General features: G+C 37.2%; 3 protein-coding genes across 13 annotated transcripts in view; 1 reads left to right on the plus strand and 2 right to left on the minus strand.

Annotated features, from left to right (window-relative positions):
• The first annotated feature begins 1,363 nt into the window (after nt 1-1,363).
• LOC139961419 (uncharacterized) lies at nt 1,364-10,073 on the plus strand. Its single transcript, XM_071960563.1, has 5 exons — nt 1,364-1,933; nt 3,006-3,159; nt 4,282-4,463; nt 6,037-6,159; nt 7,268-10,073. The coding sequence occupies exons 1-5, from the start codon at nt 1,810-1,812 to the stop codon at nt 7,900-7,902; spliced, it is 1,218 nt and encodes a 405-aa protein (XP_071816664.1). The 5' UTR covers nt 1,364-1,809; the 3' UTR covers nt 7,903-10,073.
• LOC139961421 (sperm microtubule inner protein 8-like) lies at nt 8,278-18,734 on the minus strand. 2 transcript variants are annotated; one of them, XM_071960578.1, is made up of 8 exons: nt 18,581-18,734; nt 17,193-17,398; nt 16,358-16,419; nt 15,775-15,827; nt 15,061-15,125; nt 12,053-12,117; nt 11,481-11,545; nt 8,278-10,596 (listed from the first exon to the last, which is right to left on the minus strand). In XM_071960578.1, exons 2-8 carry the CDS (start codon nt 17,377-17,379, stop codon nt 10,533-10,535), a joined length of 561 nt encoding a protein of 186 aa, XP_071816679.1. In that variant the 5' UTR covers nt 17,380-17,398; nt 18,581-18,734; the 3' UTR covers nt 8,278-10,532. The 2 variants fall into 2 exon arrangements, with proteins under 2 accessions (XP_071816679.1, XP_071816671.1); XM_071960570.1 differs by having other exon boundaries at nt 18,554-18,721.
• A 2,248-nt stretch (nt 18,735-20,982) lies between these two features.
• Nucleotides 20,983-23,173, minus strand: part of LOC139961430 (uncharacterized) — a 91,617-nt gene continuing 89,426 nt past the window's right edge. For all 10 annotated transcript variants that reach the window (XM_071960647.1, XM_071960623.1, XM_071960633.1 and 7 more), the window contains one exon: nt 20,983-23,173. In XM_071960647.1, the coding sequence (XP_071816748.1) occupies nt 23,025-23,173 (149 nt within the window). In that variant the 3' untranslated portion in view covers nt 20,983-23,024.

Consider the following 23,173-nt stretch of genomic DNA (forward strand, 5'->3'; position numbering starts at 1 on the left):
GCTTTAAAATAATTTTAATCTCATAAGCTAAAGACTAGTCAATCAAATATGAATGGCAATATCAGCAAATATTATATAGACATAAAACAAAGTGAATTAATTGTTTTTTATTATATATAAACGGATGAGAAAGTCTGAGACTGCTGGCGTACTATATTAGGCCATTCAATACACGTTGGTTGATTCTATGATTAATTATATCTCTGCTGTTCACATGAACATTTGTTTTTTACGAAGCAATTTTTAAACAAACGCCGTGCTTCAAATTCATCATACATAGTTTGTTTCTTATTTGTAAGTTAAATAGAATGTGGAACTGGTTTACAGTGATTATTGATGCTAAGATGTTATTTCTTCCTTCTTTTCTTCGGTTTTACATTTATTATTATTATTTTTACTTTTAAATATTTCTACGAAGATTTTGCTGGTGCAAAAAGCTCTTTGATATTTTTTCCTCTCTCTTCTCCTATTTCTTTTCTCGGAAGCTGTATTAGACTGAACATGGTAGGAATGGCTCGGTGTGGGTTTATAGGTCACTAAGATTATGGAGAAGGTAACAATTATTGGTATTATATATAGAAAGGTAAAGATTCAGGTAAAAATAGTTTTATCTAGACGAAAAGTTTCCGACTGATGTTAGAGATATATCATGCATAGCACACGTGGTATATTTTAAATCATCTGTGACTGACATTATACGAGTTCTTTTAATACATATGGTTGAACAGAATCTGATTCATGATGCGTTCTCATTTAAATAATTTTCAACAAAACAAATGCTCACTTGGGAAATGAAGATAAGTAGTCGATTATTTGGTGTCGTTAAAGGAAAAAACAGACGCTTAAAAGACAATTTTCATTGCATATGAAACATATCGTTTGTTCAGAGTTATATATACGCCTTACCATGCAGCACCAGTCTACATCAACTTATGGTTTCGGTCAACAGGAACTTTTTGGAATTAAAAACAAGACGGTCCTAGAACGTTGAAACTTATACCCAGACGTAATTTACTTCCTTCAGAAGTAATATTCAGGGACTGTCGCTTTAGAGATTTCTCCGTATTCCCCTAAATAGAGAATTTTTTGTTTGTTAAAGTCTTTTCTGTAGCCCGCAGCTGACTTTTGCATACTATCAAAATCTATCTAAATGGATGTCTGTGTCAAAATATAGACATTACGTCATGACACTATGACGTATCCCGTTCGGCCAGCCAGCCGACAGAAATTCACTGAAGTAAATCTTTCTCCTTTTGTTAAAACACAATACAGGGAAATGCACAATAGAGAGAGAGCGGTATTGGTCAATAGATTGTTGTATAGGTGCAGAGGATCAGTAAGCAGTGAACCCATTTGATCAAGTGGAAACTTGTGCATTAACACACACTGGTGTAGCAGTGAGTTGAACAGCATATAGATACATTGGGAAAATTCGTTGCAAATTATCAGTTTTAATTACAGCCAAGTGCGGGATTGTTCTAAGCCACCCTGTGTGTGAGCAGTTATTTCTTCTTTTGCTAGAGACTTAAAAAATCGGCGAATACTCTTTACAGCTGGGTACATTTCTAACTGGCTGGGGAACATGCAGTTTCTCTTACAATTTATTCTGAAATCTTAACCTTGGACGCTTGGAAATTATCACGGTATGAAATACTTTGAGGACCTCGAGACCTTTCGATACGAACAGGAATTGTTGTATTCAGACAAGTAAATCTTGACTTCGCAACTATTAAGAGTGAACAATTTTTATCTTCCAATTATTCAGCAATTTTTAAACTATTTCTGTGACTTAAAGTTTGACGAACCTCGATGATGCCTGTCTCTTCTTTTTGTTTGGATTTTCGGATAATTCCTAATAATATCTTCATCTCGTCTCTGTTCATAATATGGCTTGGATCAACGGTAATGGTGCGCGGGGATCTCAACTTAACAGGTATATGGTCAATGTCGGTGAGGCCTATTCACTGACGAAAAGTATAACCTCCACAAAGGTGGGGCAATATTTCCTTGATTATGCTGCATTAATCTGAAATTAAGTAAAACAAATATGGGCCACGGGAAATGAGTATACGATATAGAAGGCTATGACCGTGAAACAATACTATTGAGAAAGACATCTCTGAGACTTATCCCGTGATGAGGCACTTCCTCTGGAAAACAATATGTAGCCCACCCCAACAGAATCAAATACGAAACATCGGGTATAATCGATGAGTGTGTGTGGGGTGGGGGTGGGGTGTTTGGTGGGGTCAGGGATAACGATGGGAGGGGAGGGTGTGGTGGGGTCAGGGATACAGTCAGAAATAGAATAATGTATTCACAGTTTCACAGCAAACGAAGTTAGTAGGAAATATATTAAAACTTCAAGAACGGTTTCGGTGCCAATTTCTCCTAAGGTCCGACCAGACACTCTCCAACCCCGCTGGGGGTGGGGGAGGGGACATCATTAAAGTTCCCTAATTACATTCTCGTTAGATTGTTACATATTTGATGCCACTTTCAATGTGTTGGAGAACACTGTTTTCATTGCAACATTAAAAGTTTGCATTACCAGTCAAGTATATAACAAATGAAAAAATAAATGAAAAATCAGACAGGTCATATTCTACATTTGGTATAGTACAAGGACAATTTAAAATTTAAAGGATTCATTATGAGGCATATTTACATTATAAAATAAAGCTATAAAGAAGGTCTAACCGCAAAACGTACGCAAACGTTTCTGTGTGCGGTTGAAAAAATTGGTGGTAGTGGTGGGGGAGTGGGAAGGGGGGGTAGGGGTAGGGGTAGGTGGACTCCTGCTTGCGTGTCTGATTTTGATACAGTTAGCCTATAGTGTCCGTTTTTGTTTAGATTGCATCCCATCTATTGCCAGCCCAGTTTATTCCCATGTACCGCCTTATCCCAAAATTCTAAGAATCAGCGGACAAATGCTTTTTGCTGTTTTTTTTTTAAATACAATTTAACAGTTACCCTTTCATCTCCTTTCATTTTGCTCCACACAGAGAATACTTGCGATGGGAACACATCAGTGCGCCTGGTAGGTGTAAGTTATAGGGGTAGAATAGAGGTCTGTTATGCGGGCGTGTGGGGGACCGTGTGTGATGATGGTTTTAGATCGATTGCCGGAGATGTTGTTTGCCGACAGCTTGGGTTTCGGTAAGTTATAAAAGATGGTCTTTCAGAGTGTATTGTCGAGCAAAAGTCTCTTTGTTGTTTTAGGTTATTGAAACACCCTGTTTGAAAAGTATTAATCCTGTAGCTTTTGTGTTTTGTCTTATTAAAGAATTAGCTTAAACCTGTCAGTATAAGAAGCATGTTATCATTACTGGCTTTCAATTTAATCACTTCTTCGCCAGGAATATAATGAACACACTGCGCGTAGTATTTCGCGCGTACAGTTTTGGACACTACAACGCATATAAGCCTCCGGGTACTCTGACGGTCCAAAAGAACGTAAAAAGAAGAAAAAAACCGCATGATCTCAAAAAAAAAGAAGCAAAATCGGAATTTTTCTGTTGTATTTCGTTTCGTATGATATGAAGTTGGGAACTTCAACTGCTTTTCAGTTGTTATATTGAAACGTCAAATACAAAGCAATAATTATACCTAGCATCTCTTTACTGTAGTGTATAGCAACTAGTCATAGAACGTTGTTTACCGAGTGACCGAGGGTTACACAGTTTAAAGTTCATAATGTCATCATCAGTGACTCAAATTTTAGCATGTTCAAAATTGCTCGACGTTCTGTAAATCTACTTTCCTGCATGGAAGTTCTCTCGGTCCAGGGACGGGTCGGATCCACTGCGTCGCTGGTACCGAGGATAGGAGGTGTGCCAATTTTTCTCCTTGGCTGCGATAAAATTGCAAGTTTCGACAGAGGCGTCAAATAGGCCGCTTGTTTTCAAGGCCCCAACGTCAATCAGCCGGTCTATTATGTGTACCCCAGTCTGCCCATGTTGGCTCCGTCCATAGTATTATCATATACGTTGAGGAAGGTAAAGTTTGGACAGTGTATGTCTGATGTTAAATCCCACAGGTGAGACGATATATGAAAGATAAGCAATCGCATCCCTGACCACTTTTAGGTCTATCTAGCAGATTTGGGAACGATAAAGACATCCGGAAAACTGACACTGGACAAAGATTGGTTTACTTTAGTGTAACAGATCAACAGTATACTGTTATTTAACGGCAACAAATCAACAGGCTGTTGTTTTAACAGCCACAGATCAACAGCATACTATTGATTAACGGCTTTTTGTTTCATCTTTAACACAGAGGAGCACGAGAGGTTTTTACGATCGGTGAAACGTATGCTCCCACCGAGGCTAAGATCTGGTTGGATGACGTCACCTGCACCGGAAGAGAATCGTCCATTCAGCAGTGTATGAAATCAGGCTTGGGTAGACATAACTGCAACCATCACGAGGATGTTGGTGTAGAATGTCTGGACCATGGATGTAAGTCTTCCTGAGCTGTTTGGAATATTTGATAGTTTGTGTAAAATAACATAATGTCCCCGATAGCATACTGTCCCCCATAGCATAATGTCCCCAGAACAAGGACCGGTTGTCTAATTCTTTTTGAGTACAAGTACAATCTGCGACTATGAGTAAAAGTAGAAGATCAGAAATTTGCAATCGATTTCGAACGGGTTGAAAGTGAGGAGGGGGGGGGGGGGGGAGGAAGGGGGTGAAATACCGACACAAACTATATATATATATTAATATATAGTGGAATTGCGAACCCAAGCCTCCCGCTTTATATATATACACTCAGTAATTTAGAAGAAAGGCTTGATCAGTTCATGATATTTCTATTGTCATTTATAGCAAATTTATGAGCTCGGGAATTATAAATGTACACTTAGAAACATAAATAACGTGGAAAAACTTTATAACAGCTCTCCTCACATTCTTATCAAGTAACAGTTCACACATGGTTACATTGTCTAGAAGTATGCAAGTTGAACGTACACTCTCTAGATCCTTTGTTTTTATTCTGGAGCAGACTAATGGGGGTGGGGTGGGGGAAGGAAGGAAGGAGAGGGGAGTCACTGAACGTTGCGGTCAGCGTTGGTGCCCCATATTCTATTGGAACGAGAGCAGATGGTTACATAGGTTGTAACATATAAAGACTCAGTTAATGTCTTTTGTTCCGTCATCTACATTTCAATTTCCTTTTTATACATTTCGTTTTTTTCTTTTTCCTCTTTTGCCCCTTGAAATCACAAGACCAGTTTATATTTTAGCAATGAAGGTCAAAATCTAGGAGCAGTACTAATGACCATCAGTGAATATGTACTAATCATATGGGTATCCATATACAAACCGACATGGAGTTGCTTTCAAACTTGAGGTGTTGACAAATTATGGAAACGGAAAACAATGTCGTTTTGGCTTTGAAGCCCACATTACTTCACTACTGATTTCTATATTTCTATAACAGATCTTTATTACCAAATCTCAAGCAGAAGCCAAAACACAACAGATTTCAGTAGCAGTTCCTTGTTTTACTTCTTGAGAAAAAAAAAATGGTTAAAGGTAGTCTGTATAGTCCCCAAATTATAGCACTCTATAATTGCTAGAAGTTTTCAAAAAAGTACCTTCCTGGAGGTCTTTTACTCTCCAAATTGTTCTCATACATTCTCAATGAAAACAAAAGATGTTTGAATGTCCCAGAGAAGTAAGTTTCCTCCAGGGTGATAACAAAAATAGTTTATGAATTTTGACCAAAAGGTGGCCATATTTGAAAATCTGGCATATTTGGGGCCAGTACAGCATACCTATAAAATAGAGAATAAATACTAATGGGGTTGAAAAATACTGTAGTGATAAGTTCATTAAAGCAACTCTGAAATGATAATATTTTAATACGGCAGCATTTAACGCTTATTATGGACTCCGAATAATATTAAGAAAAACATTTTTAGGCACCCATTGTCTCTCTTTAGATTTGGAAAACATTATCGGATGATAGTGTCAAAGTTTCCAGTAAAAGCATTCAACAGTCGTTTTCATTTCCGTGTGCTAGATTGCCAAACGTACAACCCTTGTGACTCTGGCGCCCTCTTTTGTGAAAATGTCGCTAGCAGTAGCTTTCATTGCATCTGCCAGAAAGGATGGAAGGGAGAAACTTGCGAAGAAAGAGATTCTGGTGAGATTTATCTGTGTTTTAAAGTTTCCACATTTCCTCGCCGTAAAAATAACCATATTTAACTGCTTTTCATGGAAGTTACAGCTACATGTTTCAAAAAAACGTCAGCTCACGAATCTTCTTGTGAACTAGGAAAAAAATTACATAAAGAATTGAGTTAAACTGCATGTTGCCACTACATATATATGATACCTCAGTATATATACAGAGGGAAAACGAGTCCATGTCAAAGTTTTGTTCGGTTTTTCCTTTTTCTTTGTCTATCTGCGTGTTTAAATTAAGCAGCTTGGTCACTAAATATAAAAATATGCAAAAATGGTAATTATGTGCTTCTGTTGAAATAACAATGTTCAAGACACCTCGTGGCAGGCGCGTAGCCAAGGGGGGGGGCGAAGGGGGCAGCCGCCCCCTCCTTGAGCATATTTAAAAAAAAATTTTTTAATGTTTTTATGATATCACTAGTATTTTCAAAAGAGAAAATGCTAAGATGCAACTGACAAGGCCTAGGAAGTGCCATTTCCAGCGATCTGGGAGGCATTTTCAGCCAAAATTTTCTTGTACGCTTCGCGCCAATCATGGTGGCGCTACGCTTAGATAGTTTGCAGAGCCTTATATACAGAGGCTCTGATAGTTTGCAATGCCGCATTTACAGTTTCGCCCCTCCCTTGGCATATTCCTGGCTACGCGCCTGCCTCGTGGTCAATAAGTATTATAGCATACAAAATCAACTCTACACAATTTGCGATTTACAAACCAAAAGGGTTTACTTTGCATATTAGAATCGGGGAGGGGAGGGGTGGGGGGGGTGGAGTTTGTTTTGTCATGGTTTACTGCTGTTTTGTTCTACATATATCTTCTCTTTATAATGGTCTCATCTACCTATTAACTTTCATGCGTTGTACTCCTATGGGAAGCACTGGATCGCATGGAAAACTGAATAATCGGCCGGCTATAATTAGTCCTGTTAAGAGGGTGCGGGTGAGGGGCTATATAATATGGCCCGGTGTCAGTAAAGGGAACCGGGAAAGTCTGAACCGGTTTTGGAAAATAAGGGATAATTCTCGTTTTCTTACGATAAAATTAACTTACTTTTTGTTTCCTTCACCAGGTTATAACACCACTTCGGTTATAATTTATATCTTCTGTGGAGTTGCCTTTTTTATTATCGTTTATGTTTTTTGGGAGAAGTTTAAAGAATGTTTTCATAAAACACCGACAAGTAACCGCAATGCTCCGGTTAGACAACCGACGCCCCATATTTCATCTTCTGTCTCACTAACAATTTTAATGGAAAACCATCCATCATCGATCTCTGGTGAAGCGCAGAATGGACTTCCATTACCAACATACGAGCAGCTACAATTAAACGACACAGCTACAGAGTGGCAGCACACTTCAGCAACACATGACACGTCACACTTGTCTCCACCTCCTAGCTACGACGAAGCAGTTACAGCTATGAACGCATCGGCTCAGAATATTAACTCAATGAGTATCGCATTAGGGAATAACCGTAATGGAGATGTTGCTAATCCAGATTACGATAATAATGCATTCACCCATTGCAATAACTCTCTCCATACCGCTACCATTGGTACCAGTTTAACGAATGATCGTAGAAATGGCGCTCCGCCTACCCATGTGCCTGACGACGATCGTGGTAGTCCCTCTACAATACGAACAATTATAGGAGGACAATCAGCATCGTCTCCTCACGGTGGCGACTTTACACCAGTTGAGTAATAAAAGAGTGTTTCAACATTTTTATTGAAGAGAATAGAAAAAGGTTATAATTTTGTACTGGTTTAAAATGATGGCGTTTGTTTTACTGCAGTGGTTTATAGTTGCAATAATCTAAATCTTTAATTGTTTTATATGAAACTTTGCACAAAAAAAACAAAAAAAACGATGCGGGAGGTGATGTGATGGGTGGCATTTTTATTTATCTTTCTGTTGTTTTGGTGGAAGAAATTCGTTGGTCTTAGCTATTATTTGGGGGAAAGATGTGGGGAGGGTGGGGTAGGGAGTTGGGGGTTCAGCAGTCACACCAACATTTAAGAGAACCCTTTATAGAAAACACTGATAATTAGACAAAACAATAAACTAAGGAATCATGTCATCTGTTGGTAGCTTTATTTATTTCACTCATTTAAGCATCTCTACCACAACCTACAAGTTAAGGAAAAAAATATGCACATGAACCAGAAAATCAGGCAATTCTTGACACTTATCCGTCCCAATTATCGTGAGAACAGCCTAATGGCCAGTTGTATCAAAACGCAAACAACAGGAACTTGCAATAACGTGAATATGAGGTTTGAATACTAATATAAGTTAAGTATCATAAGATTCGGATAAACATAGATAAAAAAATGTTGCGGTATAGGCTGCACATGTTGTTGGGGTAGGCTGTTATATGTTGTGCTAGACATTACAGTAAAGCCTGTACTATTTACAGTATATCCAACTCAGAATTTCAAAGGTGAGGGCAAGGGCGGCGGAACCGGGGGGCACAGGGGGCACGTGCCCCCCACTTTTCCTCAGGGTTAAAAATGTGCCCTTTTTCTACATAAAAATTAAGGTGTCTCAAGTTAGCAAGAGGCCAGGGAACCAGAATGAAGACTCGGGAAGGGCCGCTTCCGGCCATCTGAGGGGTTTGTAAAACCAAAATTTTTCTTGTACGCTCCGCGCCAACTGATGGTGGCGCTCCGCTCAGATAGTCGTACATACAACTTTGCAAATGCTGGCTACGCCCCTGACTTTTAATGAATATATGTGGGTCAAACTCAAAGCTATTTCGAATGGAAACAATTTGTTAAGATATTAACAAGAAATAAACTCTAATTCGGAAGATTCCTACATTAGCAACTAGCATGATTTCACCTCATTTGTCTCAATAGAAAACTTGTTCCCTGTTTCCCAATTTGCACATTGGATATTGCAGTGCTAGTATAGTAGTGCTAGTATTTTCCTTCAGGGGGGGGGGGGGGATGGAGTGATGTGTATACGCAAATAAGATAATACAATAAGAGATATAAAGGGTACTAAAGGGTACTAAATATCAGGCTACATCAGTCCAATCGAATTTCTGCAAAGTGCCCTTTGATGTCGGTGCCCCCCAGATTAAAAGTGCTTCCGCCGCCCTTGGGTGAGGGAGGGGGGGGGGGTTAGTAGGTGCATGATACTTTATGAAAATGCATCTGCAGGGCCTTTAGGGAGTGGTCTTGTTCTTCCCAGATTCCCGATATGTCGAAACAGTAGGCCCTATATGAAATCTTAAAATAAATCCATATTTTCGTACAATACATATACGTGTTACGGTATGGCCAATTTAGGTGTGACTGAATTTGTACCACGTGGTATCGGAACCGGAACTGAGACAACCCATACGATATTCCTCTGTTGTTTTTTGTGATGGCTCTCCGAGGTGGGGGGGGGCGGGATCTGGGTCTGGCCATAGGAAAAAATATGTCACATTGCGCTCTTAATTTTTTTCTGAAGGATATGGATAAAATGAGTATAAATTATTCTTTATACCACATGTTCCCTGATCCCCAAATTGACCACAGGAGTAGGAATGTAGTCCCCTCGAATCGCAATTCTCCTCTGTAGGCGTGTGGCTCTGAGGCCCGGTATTACTTTATGTTATGTATCTATGTATCTGATTTGATCCATTTGAATGTTGGCCTTTTCATATGGCCAGCCGCTATTAGGAAGTCGTTAACACAGACATGATAATATTTTGAAAATGATTTATTCCGACAGTTTTCTTTAAAAAAAAACTATGTTCTTTTAATTCCGTGTGATTTCTATCAGGCCAATGATTATTATGGTGAAACAAAAAAATATATAATTTCGGAGCGCTGTTAATGCAAGATCCGCCAAAGTTGAATTTCACAAGAGTTCCTTCCACTTGATAAATCACAGTGTTATAACCGTAACCGTTATATGCATAGCGGGGAGGGGGGGTCCAGGGTTTAATCCAGGAAGGGGAGTGGCCCTGTGGTCATTGAAGTCCCCATGGAGGGAGTTTGGAAGCATCCACAGCCAGAAGAAACTAGCACTGCTTAAAACTATTATAACTTTTAAAAGCTAACATTTTGATATTTACACCGCCTGCATCATGGATATATTAAACGACATCGTAAATAAATAAAATGGAACACGTAACACTGAACTTGAAAGTAAGAGAACTCATTTATAAACGTGCGTATACGCTTTACAAACGCGCAAACAGAATGTCCTCATGCATATTCATTGTTTGATTTGAAAAAAAAGCGTTTTAGATTCTGGGCAGAGCAACATAGAGTCTCACATAAAATACTGTAAGATAAATATATCGTACTAATGAGAATATGGAACAGTTTTGGCGGTTATCGAAAAGCATCGGCAGTAATATTTCGGCTGTATTGAGGGAAGGTATCTCGGTATCTGGAACTGGAAGGGAGACGAAGAAAAGAACAAGATGAAAGGATGTAAGAATGACATCATTAGTCAAATTCGACAAAAAAGTCATCATATGCAAAATATAAATATTTTTTTTTAAATGAACGTTTAATTTTTTTTAATGATTGTTTAATTTTTTGACTGTCAATAAGTCTAGTCTACCGAGAGAAATATTACGGAACATTGACCAAAGGCCGAATCGAACGCTTAGTTTTGACAGGGTCGAGTCTAGGTAAAGCGGGCACACTTTATAATAGCACTTTGCACTGTATAATAGAAACAGCACTTTACACTTTATGATAGCATATTGAGGGAAATTCGAATGAGTCTATTCACAGAATATTGTCATATACATATCATGTGTGACGCCAGATATGTTACCTTTGTCACATGAATGTTAATTGCTGGAAATGCTGGGATTGCTTGAACTTGCTCTAGACTAGAGTACCAAATGTGATGCTGAATCCCAAGCATTCCGACTGCTCGTTCGGACTAATCTCGACAATTAACCAACTAATTTATAATTTTGATTTTCCATCAATTTCAATCCTCTTTATTTTCGAACCATCTGTACCTTGATTTTGTTCATGCTCTTTAACATAGCCTACAAAATAACATAAATATATTGAACACAATGATCCCATATATATCTAGAAATATATACCATAACAGGTATTTCAATGGTTTTAAGTCAATTAGACGCTTCCCCAAGAAATTTTAGACTGTTAGATATAAATGTACATTATTCTAATTGAAAAGTCACCCATTTTCGTAGTCGGGTGGCGAAAACTCAACAACTTGATCCATCCCTCACCTGTAACCATGGGATCATGACGCAGCTAAGACAAAAATGAAACTGAGGGCGCTATACTCACAATATATTAGCTGGTACGGGTCTTTGTCCATGTTGGTCTAGCATTGGTTCTTGCCTGAATGTGTACTGTGTAATATAAATATAATACATATAACTTTTTTTCCCCCGTTTTTGCAGTCTTGACTTGAAAGATTTTGAAAGTAAGGGAAGGGTCGAAAAAACATGAAGATAAAGTAAAGAAAAAATGAATTACAATAAATGAAATAAACTGATAGTGAAAGTAAGTTTATATCAATGTCGGCCCCAAATATGGATAGTTTAGACTAAATAATAAATACTTATTAAAGGAGTGATACCAATTCAAGGAGTACTAACTCAAGGAGTGTTAGCTCAGTGGTTAACGCCGGTGCCTTTCAATCATAAGGTCCCGAGTTCGAGTCACTCCAAGATTAATGTATGCCGTCCAGTTACAGAGTTGTTGACAATTGACAATTCATAATCATGGACGTTAAATATGAATCTAAGAGACTGACTTCGGTCAGCTTGCGGCTTTGATAAGCCAATGAGGCTTCTTCGCGAGTTTCTGCTTGCAGGAGGATCTAAAATACACACATACATAATTATAAAACTCACCCTCCATGTTCCAGTTATGCTTGGCTTTAAGTATCTGACAGCATAACCGGTAAACCTCAGTTCGCCTGAAGGATGAAAGTTAAATATTAACTCATCATATTTTCATTAAAAAACTATATGTTAAATGCGGATTATTTTAAGCAGTATTATTACAACATTGAGTTTAGTTTCAGTTCCAGTTAAAACTTGATATTTTCGTAGAATTCGGCCATTATTTTCTTTTTGGTCAAACATTAGAAGTTTGAAACATTTAAACTGTTGAAACACGATAACCCAAGAGCACAGACGTTATGCCCAAGACAGTGTAGCCTATCGCTTGAATTTAAACGATGCAACTGCATTTTTACCAGATCAATCACACGCATCCATGCTGAAATTTGTGTTTTTCCGGTTACGAGGCATATGGGAGCCAAGTTGTGAACCACACACTGTGCTCTCTCGTTAAAAATTAAGGTCAATTTTGATTGTTAACCAATTAAACGGTTACTTTTTTGGACTGTTATCAGGCGCGTATCCAGGATTTTCTAACCCGGGGGGCGCGAATTACTATCTAAGCGGAGCGCCACCATCGGTTGGCGCGGAGCGTACAAGAAAATTTTTGGTTTTGATACCCCCCAGATCACCGGAAATGGCACTTCTCGGGCTTGAAAATGAGCAACCAGATGTACACTTTTGCCTGAGAACCAAGTATTTCCCAAAAGTTTTTTTTCCATCCATAACCTTTTTGAAGATTGTCACCAGTCACACATCATGTTCGACCTCATTGCATGTCCTATGGATCATTGCTTTTGTAGGTGATTCTACGTCACGGCCCACAATATCCGAGAGCCCCACTTTTGAAGGTTTTAAGCCCATTATTTGTTGAGAATTTGAAAATTCACATTTCTCGTGAATAAAATCACTTCAAAACATACCCATAATGTTGCACAAAATTCAATCTATGGATAACCAATATAGAAAAACCTCCTTCAACCCTAACTGACAGGTCAAAATTGCACGAGTAGAGGAAAGTATGATGAATAATGTTGGTGAGGAAATTTTCGAAAATTCAGACAGAGTTAATTTATTGGTGTAGAAATATTGCAACCTCTTATAATGGCTATTGTAAAACTTGGTTGAAGGAACAGAAAAATAGCAGATATTTCCGATATCAGGTATATCGAAACCGAACACTACACACATAGGGGTAGGTCCCGTAGGAGGCGGGGGCTGCAGCCCCCCCCCCCGCAACCAAAGTTTTTCCAATTTTTTTCGGACACCTACTGAAAGAAAAATAAATAGCAATAAATAGCTTAAAAATGATCTCCGTGGTAATTAAAATAAAGTTCTAAGCTTGGCCGACATTACTACTGTAAAAGAGAGTTTTGTCATAAATGGATCTGTATGCTTTTCACCATCTACATAAGATATTTGGTTGTTTACATTAGCATTTGGCGGTATACTGTGCAACTTTGACGGACCGTGCGGTACACGATGCCATGCAATATAATGACCGATGTTTGCTTATATGATATTGGCATCGATATGTTGAACGCGCGCTTCTTGCGCGAAAAATTTTGGCTTTTTTTTCGGGCAAGTCATTACAGCCCCCAAATCCAATTGGGCTCCTACGCCTTTGACTACACACATAGACAGTTTTTGAGGCTGTTCATCGTGGAAAATGCATTTCAATGCTCACTGATATGATGTTATATCTGCTCTTTGCTTTACAAATTCGAACAGGCGTGTAGCGAGTAATTGCCTGTAGGCAAACTATCTAAGCGAAGCGCCACCATGGGTTGGCGCGAAGCGTACAAACAAAATTTTGGCCGAAAATGCCTCCCAGATCGCTGGAAATGACACTTCCCAGGCCTTGTAAGTTGCATCTAAGCATTGTCTATTTTGAAATTACTAGCGATGTCATAAAGAAAATTTGCTCGGGGGGGGGGGGCAGTCGCCCCCTTCCCGAAATGTTCCCCGACGACTCGGTCGAGTTCAAGACCAGCCACAGTTGGTTCCATAAAGCACAATTCTACAATTGTTTAAGGCGTCCATACACACACACGCGTTATGATAGACCATATATAGTATTTATATAGATACATTAGTGAGAGAGGAAAAATGGAAACGTCAAAAATGGAGTTGTCGATGTAAGGGGTAGGGTGAGGCGCACACCCCTTCCGTAATCCTTGATCTGTCACTGGCTACCTGTGTATATAATAGGAATCAGCGCTTTAACTATGACTGTTCCTCTTTCTCTTCCCGAGGTCTTGGCTATCTTCTACTCCCTCCTTTCTCCTTTTTCCCTCTTTTTTTCTTTTTCTTTTCCCTTCCTTCCTCTCCTCCTTTTCTTTTTTTCCCCCTCCTTTTCCCTTTTTTCTTCTCTTTTTTTCTCTCCTCTTTTCCTTACCCGGGGGGCGCGCGCCCCCAACGCCCCCCCCTGGATACGCACCTGGTTATAACCGATTACCGAAAACAATACGTTTGCTACCCCCTCCTCCCCTCCCCTCCCCCTCCCCTTCCGTTTGATTTTATTCTACTTGCTAATCTCAAACACTCATCTGTGGACAATTCAAACAACCGTTGATCATCTCGATCAAAACTTTAAAAGACTCGCGCACAAACATCAAACGTATGATGCCGGTAATCTGACCTAGTTTCGTATGAGGTGTAACAGAAGTGTTAGACACCACCATCGATCCCAGAAAATACACACACAGCTTGCTACCGTCTGTAATTAGACACTAGTGTATACAGTCAATACATGCATGCAGCTACGGTCAACACCCACAACACAGTGTACATAGCAGCGATGGACATCTCAGGTCTAGATAAAAGATAAGGTATCACGTTTCATTACTGTCTCCATGTTGTAGCGACAAGAAGAAAACTTCACTTGCAAGCAACGGAAAGTTACTTTTTTTCAGAGGGCAGCACGCGGTTTGGGGCGAGTCTTCAATGCCTTTAAATAACATGTCCATTAACCGCTACAATTATAATGATAACTACTTTAATCACAAACAAATTACCTTTTTTGTCTAAAGTCGAAGAACTGCTTATTTCTTTAGCTTTGGTCCAATCAATTTTTAAATCACTGGAAAAGGCAATAATAGAAATAACATCGGTTATATTAAACATTAACAGCTGAGAAAAGGCAATATATATATATATATATATATATATATATATATATATATATATATATATATAGATATATATATATATATATATATATATATATATATATAGATAGATAGATATATATAAATATATATATATATAGATATATATATAGATATATATAAATATATATATATATATATATATATATATAGATATAGATATATATATATATATATATATATATATATATATATATATAGATAGATAGATATATATAAATATATATATATATAGATATATATATAGATATATATAAATATATATATATATATATATAGATATATATAGATATATATATAGATATATATATATATATACATATATATATATATATATAGATATATATATAGATATATATAAATATATATATATATATATATATAGATATAGATATATATATATATATATAGATATATATATATATATATATATATATATATATATATATATATATATACATATATATATATATATATATATATATATATATGCGAGGTCGTGGATAATTGGTTGTCAATAGCATAAAGTTTATGAATATTCATATATCAGTTAATTCATACCTGACGTTTTCTTTTAGTATTTCTCGTAGTGATCTTCCGGTATCGGTTATATTCTACGTAAAATAAGATATAAGAAATATGTTAATATGAGAAACATACCGTATCTATTATTCATTAACTAAATGTGAAATGCTATCGAGAGGGAAAACAACATGCATAAATGTACAATTTCCACAGCTTACATAATTATACTGTGACGTCAATTGGGCAATCCTGGACAACATTTAAACGAAGAAAAATGAGAGCACCAGAATAAAGAATAAGTGTAGACTAAGAAAATCGATTGAGAATAAGAAAAGAAAAGGAATACACTGGGTTCAGCCAGATATAAAGCATTGATAGGCTAAAGAATGAGTATGGTATAGGGTATAGGTGTTGAAGCCTATACTGCCTTTAAGGGTCCACATAATAACACGGTACGTGATCATAACACACGACTGTGAATGTGGGCCAACTTTTTCTTTTGCTGACCGGATTGAAATGTTTTCGCGGGCCGGCGGATTTGACCCACCGATCGAGAATTCCCGCACTGTAGACGAGAAACTCATAATTTTAAGATAAACAATTAACACATTGGTCTTACCTCCCCAGAGTAACGTTTGGTAGGTTGTTTGAAATGAGTGATGTTAGCATTGCTGAAATCCCCTGGAAGGAAAGGAAAATACAATACAACGGAGTTAATTTTCAACCGTAGAATATTCATTCCTTTCTAAGATGAAACCTATTTAACTTCACCCTAATATGATAACATGGATACAGTCTCGATGTATATAAGGGGCTGGGGTTAGTTGTGGAGATCAAGTTTTTTTTCCCAAGAAAAAAATGGCTTTTCAACCGTACAGCATATAGCCCCCAAAATATAAAATTAAATAAATCATATAAGATGTGATAGTGGCCTATGTAGAATACAGTTTCAGTATATTTCTCCACATCACCTCAGTGAGGTATAAGAGATATTTACATGGTACATTAAACAATAATCCAGAGATTAAAAAAATGACAATAAACATATAACTTAAGAGCATAGTGAGTAAACTTAACAAAAGAAAAAAGAATGACACACGTTCTTTCAACGATTTGTGCTAAATTGTTTGAAAGGTAACAGGGGGGAGGGTAGGGGGGTGGGGAGCCGAGACTGGAAAAGAGTTATGCAAGAATATAGCTATACCTTTATAATAATAATGATCATCATCATCATCATCATAATAAAAATAATGAAAATAATAATAATAATTATTATTATTATAATAATAATTATCATAAATCTATTGAAAAATTTCTAGAATGTACTGTAAATTTTGTCATCAGCTCACTGTTTTGAAAAGAATGCCCATTTGTTTATATGTATGTATATGTGTCATTCTCATCATGTCAGTTAAAGTATCCATTGGCTATAGTAAGTATTGATTAATACTCACTAGGACCGATACTAGTTGTAGTCCTGCAATGTTCATCGGGTAGTTTATGCGCTGCAGTGTCCATATCCATTCTCCTGAAGGTAGGTAGTCTTGGATGGTAAAGCCCTTCCTTCACCGAGGCTAACATTACATTATTCATGTTTGGATATTTGTGTAAGTAATCTGGAACCTCAGCAGTCGAAGGCATCTTGAAGTATATATTTATTCTAGAAGAAAAACAAATTGTCAATCAGCAAACATATCTTCATAAACATGCATGTCAGTTAGATGGTTTGACTGAATGTTTATATTCATATTCATATCATAATAATTAAACCTTGTGACGGCAATGTAATTGAGCAATGCAATAAAACAAGTAAAATTAGGGATATATCATTAAAAAACTGCAGATTGGCGGATTTGTTATTCTTCGCAGGAAGGAAGACGTTTCAGAGTTTGGGCAGACAAAATCTTTGACTCGCTTTAAAACTCACTTCGAAACGTTTCTTTTCTTCTTTCCTTTAAAGAACTGCTTCAGGCTTTAAACATATGATTTCCTTTCACCAACTTGGTATAATCCCCCTCACGCCCCCTCACATCCTCACTGAAATACGAATCTCTCCGAACCGTGATAAGGATAGTTTTTCTAATATGTCTGTTTCACGAGCATAGAGAAGCAGATGAAGAGATTTAATTGTACCCCCATCCAGCACCCCATCTCCGGGCCAGGTATACGGCCAAAGAATTGCTGATAGCATCTACCCTATAAACACTGCCATGTTTTTTATCTTATCGTCCTCCAATGCTTTGAGTCATCGGAATGTATCCTATACAAATTTACTGAAGAGAATAATTCTTTTGAGCAATTATGTAAGGAGAGTATCAAGTTTAAATAAGGCCTCAATTGTTGTGATTTTCATTATCATAAAATATTACTGTATAGCCTATCACTCCCCCCCCCCCCCAACCACAACCCGTCACCTTATGTTTACTTCAACTCTCACACATTCCTGTCCCCAATCTGAAATCATTTTTGTCCGAACAGGCAAACAAATTTGACGTAAATTTTGGTATAATAAAGGTTACAATCAAGTCCCGCCTGTATAGGTAAAATGAGGGTAGGAAGTTCTTAATTAGTTGTGAAACAAAATTGTTATCCTTAAGAAGTCAATTACTATATGTATCTATGGAGGTATATTGGATCGAATATACCGCCGTGTAATCTTTTGAAGTACTATATACTATATAGTAGCTCAGTGTATGACAGACAACGGCAGTCGACACCCTTAAATGATATAAACTAAAAGTTTAATCAACGTGAACGTATATAGGCCTATAAATATACTTAAATACTGTAAAAAGAGCAATATATTTTAACTTACTTTGATATATGAAATATGTTTCTCAACCTTTGATAAATTCGATGGGAAGAGAGTTTACAAATCGAAGTGAAGTCCTTGTCCGAGTATCACAAGTATCCTGGTTTGCTTTGCTGGGACCGTCTAAAGGGTTACACTGTAAACACTCACCATGCTCTTATCCTATTGTTGTGTGCTCAATATCTGTCGCTATGGACACGCGTCTGGGAGTTAAGTATTCATCGATTTGTCTGTTTGTTGCGTCACACGGGATAGCCTTGTGAAAGAGATAATAACACGCTCGCTGGTGGTGCGTTCTTTTATTTACTGTTCGTTACTTGCGTGTAACAATACCGGCAATTTGTCAGTGTCACAAAACTTTGAAACACGTAGCTTTCAACCATTAGAAGGTAATTTAGTATGCATGGGGAGACGTGGTAGGGCCGCAATGGAGGGATTTGCGTAAATTGAAAATATTTTCGGCTTTATTCAACTGAAGAAGATGCCAGAACCAGATTTTTAAGAAACAAATACAATATAAAAAGACGGGTTAGGAGCCATTGGGGAAGGTTGAAAACTCCAGAGTCCTTTATGGTCAACTTAGTCAGATATTAATCACTGTTCAGGCCCAAGTTATTAGTTGGTTTACCGTTAGTTGCATATAATGTTTATTTCGTCCGATTATAGAAGTTCAGGACCAGAAATACATGAATGATATATTTTCTAAGGCAGAGAAGGAGCCCAGGCAAGGGATCGACACACTGCCCCCATTAGCCATATTTCAAAATTTAATCTTGAGAGGCTTAGCCTACTTCAACTTGCTCAAGATTCAAGAAATGAAGTTGACCGCTGTGAGAATGTGTCACATTTTGGAATCAGTGCATAGGGTTGGAGTGCTCAATCCGGTCTGTGCTACTTTTTTACTCAGCCTAAGGAAAGTTGACCGGCATTTTGGTGAATATTTATGGAAAATGAGTACATTACGACGTGCACAGATCATTTACGTTTGAGAGTGGCTCGATCTTTCGAAGCATAGGATGTTGGTAAAAGTACTCAGTCTGTCCAGTGTCTTATAATGTACTGTTTGTTTCAGTTGGCCTATGCAGAAGATCCTGCTAGGATTAAACGTTATGCCCTCTACCTTATACATATATATATATATATTTAGGCTTCAACAGAAGATAAGCCCTCTACCTTATACATATTTACCTAAATATATATATATGTATATATATATATATATATATATATATATATATATATATATATATATATATATATATATATATAGGCTTCAACAGAAGATAAGCATATGCTAACAACTTTTTTTCTCTCTTTGATTTGAAACATAATCTTATGTTACATAAGGAGCTGAGGTAGCAATTTCTCAGTATTATAGCTTTTGTTACAACCGTCTGTCATGATTTTCTGATCAACTTTCCCTTCACATTCTCTTCTTCGTGTTTTTAACATGATCTATACAAACACCATAGTATGTGTCGCTGGAATCATTTTTGTGGGGGGGGGGGGTGGTAAACATTATTAACCTACACAGTACTGTGTAGGTTAATCCAAAAAAGGAAAGCATACTTAGATGCAGCTTGGGATATGTTAAAAGACATACAATGCTTCAAATTACGTGTTGGAAAGATGGCACTTAATAGCTAATGGACGCATAAACGAAACATTTTACAGGGTTTTGAGTATTTATTAACATCTATGCAAGGGCGTAGGAACCGGGGGGGCTGGGGGCGCCAGCCCCCAGTGAAAAATGTGGAGGGGCGGAAGTATCATTCCGCCCCCCCCCCCCCGCTTCGCAAGTCAGAAAACCCCTTTTTCATTTCCAAATGAGAACAAAATCTCATTTGGAGCACCAAATTGCCAGGTGAAAATGCAAACTTATATAAAAAATGGAGTGGGTGGGTTGAAGTGTGCTATATTGCACCAAATTGCATCTGAGGCCACCTGGAAATGCAAAATAAATCCAAAGGGGAGGGGGACACCCCCTCCCCTTAGACCCCTCGCCCAGGCCAGCCATCAGTCCCCCCACTCAAAAGTACCTTCCTACGCCACTGCATCTATGTACAATATTTATGGGATATTATGGTTGCTAAAATTGCTGTAAATTTCTACATATCTAGATCAAAACAATGTCCTCATAGCATTTTGTATGTCATACATGAAATTTTCAAAGTTTTTGGCAATATTTTGTGAATGCATCTGGCACCCTCTACTCCCACAAACAAGTTGTATCTTGATGAAATTCTTACTACTGCAATCTGCCCTCAAGATATTTCTAGCCACTTGGGAGTGTTACACTACAGGGTCCCAACCCCTTGAGCGGTGGGGAAGGACGGGCAGGGAGGGAATACTGTTCTGATTCCTGTCTGACACCACCTCACATCTCTAGTGTTGGAAATGAATAGTCAAAATATAACCCAATGATAAGTATATGCGTGTACATATAAAAATTTATTGAAAATGCATAAATAATGATGAAATGAGAATAAACTGATTAAGCACGGATAACATAAAAGAGTGATAGAGGTTGTGATGAGGTCAAGTACAATAAATAGGAAGTCGTTCTCTGTCAAAGAGGATAGGTTTATCTAATATTTTTGCTAGAAAAATATGAAATTCAGACAATATTCTGTTTTATACCCACCAGGGGTATCTGCATAGAATGACTAAGAAATGTTTTCTGAAAGCCCAGACTTGACAATATACATGTAAATATAAACCATAAGAAAAACAAAAGTATTTTATTAAACATTTGGTAATTTATAAGTCAGATGATGACCAGCAAGACCAGTTCTATGATATAGTGCTTTTAAGAATTGATAAGAACATACAATACAAATATGATGCACTTATATTAGAGTGTAAATATCTACTATGGAAGGTAGGCACAGTAATATATATATATATTAAACAAACTACATAATTTGAAAGTAATACTGAATACAATTACACCAGCTGTGAGACTTTCTTTCTAAAAAAACAAGAGAGAACTCTAACCCTCAATCTCAAAATTGATGTCAGAACTTTACAAAAGGACACGAGGAACGGAGAAAACAATTAGTGCTCCCCCCCCCTTACCAATATCACATTTGGTTGGTATTCAAAACTTGCCAAATGAAGATTTATACATAAGAACAAAATGATTTCTATTACAGATAACCAAAACAAAAGTAACAACTTGCTTTAAGGTTAACAAGTTTTCAACTTGCTTTATAGCTTTAAAGATCTCAAAATTTTTTGAATAATTCATCGCCGATGAGCAACCCCCCCTTTCTATCCCTTCCCTGGCTCCTCCCATGAAAATCCAACTACTCATCCTTTATTTGTAATTCAGTTTAATAACTACAAATTATGTCAGTCACAAGTTTTGTGGTGGGCATGCTGCACATTCATAACTAAAAGATCTCCTTTGATTTTCATTCAGAGAGATTAAATATAGTAACTTGCACAACAACAGTCCATGTTTGAATCATCAACTCAATCAGGCGGAATTTTTTTCCTCATTTTATACTAATGAAAGATGAAGGCAGTGTGTTGTAATTGAGGACCGTATACTTGTGTCACTTTATAATAAAAAAAAGAAAACAGAACAGTTCCGAATAAGGTAACAGTAAAGCAAAGTCAAAAATGTTTTACAAACAGTTTTACAGACTGAAAACAAACTAAAAACATGTCTTTGAAACTCTGAGTTTATATTCATCTGCATATTATCCATCACTTTTTCTGTCTTACATGTTCACAAAACTTCATCTTGGCACCGGCTGAGAGAAAATAACCTGGCCTTTTCTTGAAATTTGATAACACAAAATTGTCCTGTCTTCTAATTTATGACAAGGAAGCACTATATATCTGCATCATTCTCTCACTGCCTCTTTAATCTTACTTCTAAGGTCCTATAACGGAAAGCTCCTTCTAAATTTGCTATATGTCATGAGAGATTTTGGTGGGATAAAAGTTCCTCATTTTAAAAGTTGTGCCTCCTAAATTTAATCATCAACTGTAATATTGAAAGTCAAGTGGTTTGCTTTGAAAGACAAATGGTTTGCTTAGATAGATGATGGATTCATCTGAAAGACTAATGGCATCAACCCTTATGAAAGTTGATCAAGTTGTAAGCAAGTTCTTGACATACATGATAACAGCAACGATGTTTAAAACAGAGATGAACATGATAATGAGTATTCCAATATTCACCCCAACTTTTCAAACTTTAGAGATTTTTTTTCGTTTTTTTTTTTGTAGTGACATATAAGTGTACCCAAATTTACCAACAAATCAATCCAAATCAATCAATCAACCAAATAAATCTTTGATTCAACAACCAAAATAAATCTTGATTAACCACCAAATAAATCTTTTTGATTGATTTCATGAACAAATAGCTGAGTAACCACCACCAAACACACTTATGAGGTAACTAAAAATAAGAAGTCATACCAGTAAACATCAATGGTATAAAGAAAAGGACGATTGATCACTGTATGTTAACAACTTCATCTGTCCTTATGTAATTTGTTCGATACCGTCTGATGAAAATCACAGCAAAGACGGACAGAGAGAGGGCAACCAGGAGACTTGCTACAGCTGGTAGAAACATCTTATTTGCTCTTTCAGCATTGATAT

The sequence above is a fragment of the Apostichopus japonicus genome, chromosome 3 (assembly GCF_037975245.1).
Source record: "Apostichopus japonicus isolate 1M-3 chromosome 3, ASM3797524v1, whole genome shotgun sequence".
Lineage (NCBI taxonomy): Eukaryota > Metazoa > Echinodermata > Holothuroidea > Aspidochirotida > Stichopodidae > Apostichopus > Apostichopus japonicus.